The sequence below is a fragment of the Malaya genurostris genome, chromosome 2 (assembly GCF_030247185.1).
Source record: "Malaya genurostris strain Urasoe2022 chromosome 2, Malgen_1.1, whole genome shotgun sequence".
Lineage (NCBI taxonomy): Eukaryota > Metazoa > Arthropoda > Insecta > Diptera > Culicidae > Malaya > Malaya genurostris.
The window spans coordinates 228733826-228746653 of NC_080571.1; the positions used below are offsets into that span (position 1 = coordinate 228733826).

At 35.2% G+C, this 12828-nt stretch overlaps 1 protein-coding gene across 1 annotated transcript; it reads right to left on the reverse strand.

The window, feature by feature from the left end:
* Positions 1-912: 912 nt before the first annotated feature.
* Positions 913-1740, reverse strand: LOC131427681 (uncharacterized). Its single transcript, XM_058591091.1, has 3 exons — positions 1655-1740; positions 1492-1590; positions 913-1433 (listed from the first exon to the last, which is right to left on the reverse strand). The coding sequence occupies exons 1-3, from the start codon at positions 1715-1717 to the stop codon at positions 1227-1229; spliced, it is 369 nt and encodes a 122-aa protein (XP_058447074.1). The 5' UTR covers positions 1718-1740; the 3' UTR covers positions 913-1226.
* Positions 1741-12828: the final 11088 nt, after the last annotated feature.

A 12828-nucleotide genomic window follows, 5' to 3' on the forward strand; every position in this document is an offset into this window, starting at 1 on the left:
TGTCAAAATGGAAAATTAAACCAAATGCAGCAAAAACGCAATTAATTATCTTTCCTCACAAGCCAAGAGCTTCTTTTCTAAAACCAAACAATAATCACATTCTCAAATTGAATGGCTTGGAATTGACATGGTCTGATCAAGGTTTAACGTATGACAAAAAACTCACTTTCAAGGATCACATTGAAGGAATCCAGGCAAAGTGTAATAAATATATTAAATGTTTATATCCTCTTATAAACAGAAATTCTAAGCTCTGTCTAAAAAACAAATTGTTAATTTATAAACAAATTTTCAGACCAGCCATGCTTTATGCGGTACCAATTTGGTCAAGCTGTTGTTCCACCAGGAAGAAAACGCTTCAAAGGATTCAGAATAAAATTCTGAAAATGATTCTGAAGCGTCCTCCCTGGTTTAGTACAAATGAGTTACACAGACTCACAAATATAGAACCATTAGATGTAATGTCACATAATATTATAAGCAAATTCCGACAAAAATCGATGCAATCTTCAATTGAATCGATTCGCTCTCTGTATTAGTTAGTAAGTTAGTATATAAGTTCCTTTTCCCCATTACACAATACAAGTAGGTTTAGAATTTTCCCTACACAAAAATCTCAGAATTGCGGAAGCAAATAATGTCCTCATGGTAATAACCAAATCATATATATAACAGGGCTGACAAGTCACCACTTGTGGCTGAACACCCAATTTAAATCTTAATAATTTAATTTTAACTCATATTCCAATAAATAGTTATTAAAAAAAAAAAAAAAAAAAAAAACCATCAGACAGGTTCAAGCTGGCACAACGAAATTCTTTATTATATAACTGGATGTTTTTGCTGGAAGGCGCCGGGTCCTCAAAACCCATTTTGGCCTATTTAACAGCAAAAATATGAAAGATATCTGATAATCAAACTCGGATCTACTGTAAGTCTAACTCCATACACTGGGAATGCCTTGAACTGATGGTGGATTCACATATACATACATATATTATGATGCACGTACAGTAATTATACATTGTTTATAATTTTTTGAAACCCTCAATCATGTTTACTCGAAGAAACGTAAAAGACGCGTGTGAAATCAAATTTTGGTGCATTTTCTTTCGAGACACATTTAAATCTGTTCTCTTTTCTTCATTTGCATTATTGAAAGCAATAGTTCTGCCTCAAGCTAAACTTTTGATTTGAGTTATATTATTACACGATTAGTAAACTATTTACAGTTGATCCCTTATTACCATCAAAATCGAATATGATCTCTGAACCAGACTCCCAAATAGTTGAATATCCAAATACTGAAATCCCACCATTTTGATACCCTCGGGTTTCTGAGCTCTTTGAATAATTAACGAAAGCGCTTTTTTGTCGCTCAATGCAAGGTCGTACTTCTGTGCCAGGAAGGCTGCGTCTGCAACAGCTTCACTCTGCGAACAAACACGTGTGTTGCTTATAATGTTTACAATCCTCGAAATAAATCTATACCTCATCATTTAGCTGGGATCCCAATTTACAAAAGGCAAATGTTTCACTGGTAGCGACCATAAACAACACTATCGTACTAACGGCTTTTTCGTCGAAACTCTGGAATTTAATTGTAAATAAGCTTAACGATATCTTTGCACAAAAAAATGACGATGTTACGAACAATGCTGAGGCTTAGAATCGATAGAACCCAGAAGGCGATACAATCCATAAACTGCAGGAGCATAGCCCAGCCGACGTAGTATTTAAACTGTTCCAAACAACTGAAAAATTAGGTATACATATTATTCTGTTCATTTGTGAGACACGGTTTTCATCGTACCTTAAAACGTTCACATGCATATCAATAATTTCCGCCAATTCTTGTGTTGAGGCTTGTCCGGTAAATTTTTCCAGCTCTATTAATCGTTGGGATATCATCTGGAGTATAGTAATACAGCAAGTCACTATGGCTCTCACGGTAACCATACTAATTCCAAACCATGCCGCCGTCAAATAATGATGAGGCCAAGTTGATATTTCATATATGAAGTAATGAAAGAGGTTTCGTCTTGACTTCAAGCTGTATAATCTGTAAATAAGCAAAATTTCTAGTCTAATAACTAAGAGCTAAGCTGCCACAACTTGTAACATACGTATGTTCCACGGTGTTGATAAGATCCAGATTGTCGGTTACGTTCGTTTTGTTCAATACATAAATTATCAATGATTGGATAACTGGTATGATCGTAAAGATGCTAACTGCCGTTATCAGAGCAATGCAAGTCTGCTTACAGCTTTTGTCAACTTGCTTGTTAGACTCCAATAAAATTTCGTACCATTTTTGCTCCGACTCATTTAGGCGCACTGCAGAGTAAATCAGATTTTTACTTATACAAATATTATATTCAAAAGATTCATGAACGTACGCTTCTGTTGAATGATGCGTAATATGCTGACAATTTTTTCTAGATAAGGACCTTTGACAACTAATATTGCTACTCTGGTGATAGCATGAAACCAGAAAGCAAGTTCTGCCAAACTGCGCATTATTATACTAACATCTTTCCTATCCTCTTCAATTATCAACTTGGGAATGAAAAATATAAAAATTGCGTATACAAATAATACAAGGAGTCGTCTAAAATTCACTCGATTGGCACGCATTCCCAAAATTTGCTGAAGTTGTAACACACGCGGTATAATTTCCGTTGGGTCCATTATGGAATCGAGCACTCACGCGGAAAAAAACTGTTTGGCTCAAACTAAACTTCTTGATGCGTTGTATATTCTTCAATAGGATACTACTCAGAGCCTGAGCTGACTTTCACAGTTCTAAGCGTTTTTTTAACCGAAGTATTCTTAAATATTAGTTGATAATGCAAGTAATAAAATAGCACATTTATGTGATGTAAATAGCAGTATAATAATCGATTAATAATTTATTCGATCCATTTATCCATTTACTCAGAGCGCGGCAAATAACATAGTAACAGCGCAATTGATTGCAAACAATTGCACAATTATTGATTCCTTTATTATTCTTGCTTTCTTCGGAGGAAATTGTTCAAATGAAACACTCGTGGCTTCCAATATGCATAAGTTATTGCTGCCGCCGTTTGAAAGGTATAATTTTGTAATTGGCATATTGACAGTCAACACATCTTATTCAACGTAAGTTTTCAAAGGTGTCATGCTTCCTAAGTGTTTATGAAAGCTTGGATAAATCATCTGGAGTAGATGGTCTTGTTTGAAGTGCTCTTGTATCTGTATTTTTTCATTTGAATACGACGAATAAGAATTACAAAACAACACTTTCGTACCAATAAATTGCGTAGGTGTTTCTTTTTTAATCAAAATATGTGCACAAGAATACCTCCATCGAAATTCGTGGGAAAATGTTGTGCATCATTTCAAATTGAAATTTTAATAAGGTAACAAAAAGTATAAGAAATGATAATTATTGGTTTGATTGAAGGAAATGAAACATAATTGTGTATTTGTATGTACACAAGAGTAAGTAGTAGAGAGAACGGGCATAACTAGCATAATGGGGAAGACCATCACCTTTCACGCAGCCTACCTTAGTTCGATTCCCAGCCCCGAACATAGAGTTAGTAGGTTTTTCTGACCCGAGAGGCGAATGACCTTAAGGTTAAAACCTCTCAAAACAATAAGTGAGTACGAAATTTGTATTTTGAGCGATTAGTGGAATGAAAACTAAACCGTCTTAAGGAAAAAAATTATAGGTACCTTTCGATTCCACTATGAAAAACCCTTCTTAATCCACCTAGTGGTGTGATAATGCCTTTCTCTTTCTTCGAAGCACTAATTTTGGCTCATTTTTGACACCTATTAATTCAGATTGATTCGAGTGGTTCACAAAAGCATGCTTCAGTGTTTATGTCACATACTCGGTATCGTTTTTTTCAATCAAGCGCTTGGCATTCACGCTGCCTATTTATATGAGAAGAGTGATGCTAATCTAAAAAAATCCTTCTTAGTCCAGTAGTGGAATTTTCATAGATCTTGAAAAAGCACCATATGGGGGAGTACATGAAATTTCAGAAATCGAAAAAAAATTTGATGCCAAAAGGCTTAGAATTGCATGAAACGTCGAGATTTAGTGTCATCTCGAAAAAAAATTTTATGTGGAACACATCTTTATTTTCTATATAGGGGTGCAAATCTGAAACTCAAGGAAAAATATACGTAGAAATATGGTCAGGTTTTAAACACTTACAGTTCAGTATATTTTGTTTCAATTATTAATATTTTTTCATTATTTGATTGGAAATATTTATATATTTCGATTTGAATGTATCAAGCCACGTAATTTCAATTATAAATGATTGAAATTTTGATTAGTAGCGAGCAGTGTCCTATTTCCTCTGCTAAAAATCTCCGGCATACCGGATTTCCCTGCCATAGACGACGGGTTTGAAGGAGTAAGCGATATATCAAAGAGAAAGCATCGCTCTGATTGGTCAATCGATGCAAAAGCGAAGCTGTTGGACGCACGCGAATTTATAAATAGAAGAAAAACTATAGCTAACGTTTCAGTCCTACGCGTAGCATGCTATAGGTAGGTTGTTGCTAGACAGCAAGACAAAAAGTGCCATAAACGATTTGAAGCTCATTTTCGCCTGAGAAATTTACAACTACATCAAGGTCAATTTCGAGTGCTTAAGATTAATTTCTAATTTTTAAAAAATGTATTCGATAATTAATGAGAAAAAGTTTATCGCTTAAACCGAAATCGCAGAATAGTAGAGAAACTTAAATATCGAAATCCGTACCGCAAGTGTGTACAAAGATATAATTGCATACATTTGGGATATTGATGTAATTTCGTCAGCTATAAAATAAATACAAATCAAGACAAACAATGTTCGGCGTTGGTTCCTAATCAAGATCAATCTAAGCCGACTCTCGTGCAATTTCGGATTCAAAAGTGTGACGATTGATTGAACTGTTTGATTGTAGATCATTAGAAACTTTGGTTGTCTTGTTCCACATCAATGGTTGCGAACAACCCCTTGGGGCTGATCCTTGTAGTTTTTTTTTGAAAAAATCGACTTTTTGGGATTTAGAAAAAATATCAAAAAGTCCTAGAAAGTTGATTTTTTTGAGATGACACTAAATCTCGACGTTTCATGCAATTTTGAGACTTTTGGCAACAAAAAAAAATTTTCGATTTTGGGAAACTCATGTACTCCCTCCTATGGTGCTTTTTCAAGATCGAAAATTTCCAAACCTGAACCGCCGGGCAGCACCCCTTACGCATGTCCGATTTAGTTCAAATTTTGCATGAGGACATTTTTCGAGGTGCACCCTTTTATATATAAGAGCGGTAAAAATCAACGTTTTTTGTCGGTTACGTCACTTACTACCAAAATGGATCACACTCACTTTTCTCAGTGATGGTTTGACCTATTTCCACGAACTTAGATTCAAATAAAAGGTCTCGTGGTCCTATACGGAATTCCTGAATTTCATCCGGATCCGACTTCCGGTTCCGGAATTATATGGTAAAGTGTGTTCAATATTGTACACCGTCACTTAAACCGGCGAAACAAAACACGTAAAAAAATTTCGAAACTGGTCTCAAAACTACACAAATCGAAAGTCAGTATCAGTAGGCAACTAAACAAACCGATTCCGGCTATCCTGGTTCCCGATATCCGGTTCCGGAATATATACCAAAATGGATCTCACTCACTTTTCTCAGTGATGGTTTGACCGATTTCCACAAACTTAGATTCAAATGAAAGGTCTCGTGGTCCCATACGGAATTCCTGAATTTCATCCGGATTCGTCTTCCGGTTCCGGAATTATAGGGTAAAGTGTGTTCAATATTGTACACCGTCACTTAAACCGGCGAAACAAAACACGTAAAAAAATTTCGAAACTGGTCGCAAAACTACACAAATCGATAGGCATTATCAGTAGGCAACTAAACAAACCGATTCTGGCTATCCTGGTTCCCGGTATCCGGTTCCAGAAGTACCGGAAATAGTGGTCATATATACCAAAATGGATTTCACTCACTTTTTGAGAAGAGTTTGTATGTCATGTTAGTTGGTTGCCGTACGAACCGACTTTGATTATACCGGTTCTCGGGTTCCGGTGCCGGAAGTGCATATAATAGTGAACCCATTTCGTTTTCTTAAGGATGACTTACGCAATCAAAGCACTGTTTTAATCTGTATGTTATGCATAAACAATCTCTTGGTTTCTTTCAAAAATCGAAGAGAAATATTTTGAATAGAATACCTCTATATTATATGTACATGAGAAAGGCATCATTACACCACTAGGTGGATTAAAACAGGTTTTTACACAGGTTCCATCACCGGGACGTATTTTAATACTACATGTGAGAGAGCTGGATAGTTTTATGATTGCAAAGTATTCGTTGGTAAAAAAATTGTCCAATGAAAAGAATACATGTGGAAATAAACATTCGTTCTTTTTCTAACCAGATCAGTTTTTGAACGTGAAGAGTTCTAAATACTTTTGGGTGGCTTTCGGTTCGATTTGACCCGTAATTGTTTGAGCAGAACTTGATTGAGGTAAGAATAACTTTCAACTTCGATTTGCATTTTGGTTTGTTTTATAAATACAAAAAACACATAATTCAATAGCTTTCGTCTCTATAGAGTTTGACTTCGTCTGACACTATCTTCGTTTGAAATTAGAGTATTTTTCTATCAGAGGTATGGAAAATAACTTCAATGCATATGAGGTCCTACTTCAATGCATATACCTACATTATTAATTACAGGTAACAACTTCAATGCTTTTTTCAAAGATTTTTTTTTCAATTATATGATTTTTAATACCGTTTTCGTTTATTGATCTGAGCAGCCTGAGAGCAGACCCAGAGTCGCCCAAACAACTTTTGAGATGTTTGTTGCAGCAACCTGGAGTCGCTCTAGATCGGACTCCAATCGCGCAGTTTCGCTCTGAAAATTTTTTCTGGTCGCACCACGACATCCATGCGATTTTGTTTATTTTTTCGTTTTTTATGAGCTGAACAATTCCAGGAATGAGTAGACGAAAAAATGACAAAATCAGAATCGACCTTCTCCGATTTGGATGAAACTTTGCACATGGCTTCAGTATGGCAAAACATAAGTTTTGAACCGATTGAGAGGTCAATACGACTCACGACTGATTTTTAAAAAGGGCGTATGTATTTTTGCATTTCACCAAAATTGCCTTTTTCAAATCGTTGTAACTCGGAAACCGTTAATTGTACAAAAATGGCGTTCAGGAAGAAGTTGTAGGGAATCAATAGGGCACTCTAAAAAAAATATACACTGAAAAAATAAATTGATTTTTTTCCTCAATAATTTCAAAATGAACCAAAAAAATTAAATTAAAAAGAATCAGGGGTGCGATTATTTTTTTTGATAATTTTTATTTAAAAGCTCTTATTAAAACCTACAGATTGATGGCTATCCCATCCGTGCCTTTTGAAAAATGAAGAAGTTACAGCTAAAACAATTTACAGATATATTCGAAATTTCATGTTCTCGTTGAAAGATAATCATTCAAACATTAGAATATTATTCTACAGGTTAAAGGCAATAAATTTGTTCATATCCTTTCTTTAAAAAGTAACTGTTTTTTAGATACATGGATATTTAATTATAACACCTTTTTTTATATTTCCATGAATTGTTTATTTGCTTGCTATATCTACAATTATTACATGTACATGAATAATTCTTAATTATCGTGACTTTCATGTGCAAAGTTTCATCCAAATCGGAGAAGGTCGAGTCTAATGATCTGCTAAGCATTTCTGGAATTGCTCAGCCGTTGTTTAGGGCGCGTACCACGTGTTCGTTTTACTTGGAGTCAGAGTCGCCCGCGTGTAGGTTCGAAAACGAAAACGGTATAAGACACATTCCTCAAGCTTTAAGAAGCCGAGGGCGCCTAAATGCTGGTTGTCAATGTTCAAGCCCTAGTTTGAAGATTCCTAGTGTTAGTAGGATCGTAGCATCAGCCATGCTATGCGTGTGTACGCTTAGAATCTGTGGCAGCAAGGTTTGAAGCTACATTCAAATGTTTAGATATCCATAAACAATTTTTAAAATCTGATGCATTTGCACACATGAATCGAAAACACTCACAACAGTGCCACAAAATCAAATTCAATTAAGCGACCTTCACATATTCAATACATTTACATAGCGTTCAACTTGGTCTTCCACGTTTCTTTATCATGAATACGTTATCGATACTGAAATATATCCAAAACTAGTTCCCCGGACGCACATAAAATCTAACGAATGCCGCTGGATCGAATCCGCTTACCGAAAGGATAAACTGTGTTATTCAGAGCAAGAAAACTTTCTCGAAAATTAGATTTTCAACTTTACTGCTTACACTGGCAGCACACGCGTAACCACTTGTAGCTGTTGGTTCGATTTGTTTAGCAAGAAAATCCGAACCAACTGATTTGAGTTGTCTTTTGGCCGGAGGTAACTGCTTTCAAGCTTTCCCTCTTACCCAAGAATAAACCAATCCGACTTGGTCAAATTTATTTAGCGGGAGTAGCAATTCTGAAAGCTCTCGCACTTTGTACTACGAAATTGTATTAGGCAAACTGGAAATGTTTCCACCCACAGCCGGTTCTTCGATGATGGGCTTTTAACGGTAGGAGGATAAACCCATTATAATCAATTTAGTAAATGAAATCCTTGTCATAATCCGGTTATCGCACCTTAAAATACAAATGGATATGTAAATTGACAATGGAGCTACACACAAAAAACAAGACTCTATAGCCATTCAAGCAAACGTCCCAGCAAGATTCGAAGCGCAATGAGCAGTATGTATCAGAATAAACACTACATAAAGCTGTGTTAGTTTACGATGTTTACTCTGACATACACGCTTGAATCACATGCGTGGAGTTTACAAGTACATTGTCTCAAAAGTTGTCAATTTGTTTTAGAAAATTAGAGATGATCTTTTTTTTTGGCATCCTAAAACACATACACTATTAAGCATGCAGTTTGAAATGGAAATCACATGAATCAAGTATGCAAATAAAATCTTTACACAAAAGTGCTTATGATTTTTTCAATGAACATCTAATCTCACCAGCGGAAAAACACAAATAAAATTCGTTACTAACACTTATCAAAGATCTAGTAGGCATGGGCGGAGTTGTATTACCGATGAATTTTCTCTATTTTTAAATGTGCAGATAAATAATTATTCAAGACAGATTCATTTAAATATATACATTATATTTTTTGTATTGAATTATCAATTTAAAAGAATACCGATTGGATTTTTCAAAACTTATATGTGCTGCTCGTTTAATTCAGTCACTAGTGAATTTAAACGAATATTTCTGTTTTAGCACTCAATTTTTCGACGCTATTAGATGGCGTCTTCTCCATGGGGACGGTATTTCAATGTATTACATTACAGAATAAGTATAAATTTCTAGTTCCATTAGATTTACAAAACCTGATCAGCATTCCTTTTATATGTGTAAATAGTCAAGCGATGGAGATTAATTTTCACAGTGTCCAAAATTGTTGGGTAAACTACACTAATTGTTTCTATGAATGTACGATTGTTAATGGTATGTGATTATGAACTATATAGTGTTCTATAGTGGCTAGTACAGATAGCCGATAAACGATAGTCTAAACATGTGTCCAAGTTTGTTTGCATTAGACTTAGCAGTCTAAATCAATAATTTGCATTATCTCTCGATCGATAACTGTTATCGTTTATCGTCGTCCTAAATGTTTGAAATTGTAAACTAACTTCACCCTGTAGTTCCGAAATCGGAATTAGGATCTGGATGCAACTCAACATCAGTATATACAGCCATAGGAACTTTCATTTGAGCCTAAGTTTTCAAAATTCGGTTCGAGAATATAAAGTGAGTTCCATTTAAATGTTTTTGACCCGGTACTTCGAGAACCGGAAACTGGGAGTGGGTATAAATAACGCTCGTATCCGTACCAGGCTTCCCAGCAGTACTGCTTTTCAATGACATCCGCCACGAGATAGCATGAACTGTCGGAGCGCAAAGTCGAAAGCCCAGTCTACAATATGTGTGCGAGCATATGCCGAAATGTAATTAGGTTTTGCACGATGACGACACAAATGAACTGCAGATGAATCAAGTTCATCTTTGACAGTTGCCGTGTACTTGTTTTGTTTTGCGACTGCAAGTTAAAAATTGAAAAAATGACGAAAAAGTGCCTGTTAAAAACGTATTCCACAGTGAAAATAACTTAAAAAATTGCCCTGTATGTGTTTCCAGCAGGACGGAGCGATACATATATGAATCTGTTGAGTGTGAGGCGACTTGCAATTTTGACATTCGAACGATGAACTTCTGATGAACTTTTAAACTGTAAACAAGTACACGTCGACTGTCAAAAAAGTTCATTCTGTTAATTTTTGTGAGGTTATGTCATGTTCGTGCAAAACCTAATGGCAACAGCGCTCGCATGCCTAAATGAATGCTGTCACTGAGACAGTTTCTACTCACCAGTTTGATGAGAGTATTCTATCCGGCGAGTAGTCAAACCGAACGGGCTGTTTGTATCCTGTTTCTTTCTGTTCGCTCATTCGCATAAAATGTTACGGGGACAGCCTTAGAAAATCGAAGACATCCTTTGATTTATAGGGAATTACTGTTACGAAGGGCTGTCGCAAGCCGGCTGTCTCATCAATGTCTCTTGAAGCAATAAACCGGCTGTTTCTGGAGACGAGCTGTGGTTCATAGTGCGCTCGCACTATTTCGGCTGCCTCAATGAAATGGTACTAGTACATACGATTGCGTTGTTGGGATTACCTTTGCAGGAAACTTTAGGGTTTCATTACATTACCATTGTGAAATAAAGAAATTGTTTTAGATTTATATATACTGTCGGCGAAGGCAATGAATTTTAATAACTAACGAAAATTAAAAGATAAACAAAGAGTTTTGTGTAACGGCTCATATATCTGAATTACTGAAGTATTCATCCTTAGTGCTTCCTTCTTATTCCTTAAGAAACAGATACACTAGCATTCATTGATAATACTCCGAAAATATCTTATGCACCCTTATTCTGAATAACGACGTTTTGATTTTTCTGTTTCTCCTAGGATAACTAAACCAATGAATTTTTTAGGGTCGGAAATGACAGCCACAATATTATTATTATTATTATTATTATTTGATGAGTTGGCTAGAGCTGGTGAAACGAATGATTTCGTTGGTCCTGAACCAGCTTTACCACTTTCAACTAGTTGGAAAAAGCACAAGATTCGTTCTTGGGCTGCATCCAAACATGCCAGCTACTAGCGCAGCTTGCAAACTTGCGCTCAGACAAAAGCATGTCTACCAGATTTAAATCTGAAAATGTCAAAGTGTCTACTGTATTTTTCCAAGCATCATTGCAGTATTCTGGTCAGAGCTCTGACTGGACATAGCAAACTCAATGATCACATGGCTACTATTCAACGTGCTGAGTAATATTATTATTATTATTATTATTATTATTATTATTATTATTATTATTATTATTGTTATTATTATTATTATTAATATTATTAATATTATTATTATTATTATTATTATTATTATTATTATTATTATTATTATTATTATTATATTTATTTATTCCCGCTTTCAAACTTAATTGTGGTCGTTCACCGGGGAATCACACCTACATTTTTCAATATATCATTTTTCATTTTTTTAACATAATTTCTTTTCAGAAAGAAAACTTATATATGCAATGAACTCGGCTCTCAGAATGTTTCACTATTCATTTACAATATTTAAAGTTCCAAACGTTTGTTTTTTTTTTAATGCGGACACAAGCTACTTAGCCAATTAGAGTAGAAAATTTTCGACATTCTTAGACTTGTAACTGCGGAAGTCGGATCCGAATTAAATTCAATAGTAACCTATGCAGCCTTTTCATTTCAGCCTGATTTGGGAAAATAGGTGCAGTCATGCCTGAGAAATTGAGTGACGTTGTTTGACACATACAATACACATACATACACACGGAGGAATTGCTTAACTTATCCTAGTCGAATGTCAACTTTCACTAGTCGAATTTTCAAGTAATTTCAAAACCTTTTTTCATGACAAAATCAAAATCTATGTATACACACTATGAAATTTTTATAATTCCAATGGCAGATATAAGATTCTTCAAAACCAAATTGAGCTTGAATTCATGTTTAGGTAGTTTTTGTTACTTACCATTTTTAGAAATATAAGTGTACTTTATAGGTAATCGTACTTATCCCCAAATTTCCTAACCAGAACCGGCAATGAAATTCAATACGATGAATCTATAGTGCATCGAAATGTGAGGGCGTGAGGGCCGACTGAAACAGAGAACCAAAAATGTGTACGAGAATTGTAGCAAGCGCATAGAAACTGGATGTGCTGTTTGAAATTTCAAGGCATCGCATCTTCTTCTGCGTGCGCTCGTGATTGCAACATCTACATTTCCAAAATTGGATTGAGCGTAAAAGCACATAGAGGAAATGATTAAGATACTTCTCAAAGTTTACATGAAATTGTCCTTTTAACTGCAGCTCAGTTACTTTTATATCAAGTTTTGTGGTAAACAACGACATTAAGCTAAAGAATTCAAAATATACTGAACACAAGCTTCTACTTGATGAAAGATGCGCTTTAACCGAGTTTTAAATTTTTCAATGTAAAGTGACAGTTTTAATGTGTGTAAAAGTCGTGAACTTCTGGTAGCTATGACCAAAATAACATAATAGTTAATATGCCGTTTCTAGAGATAAGATAATTCAATGCATAACAGGAAAAAAATGAATTCCAGATTATCAGCA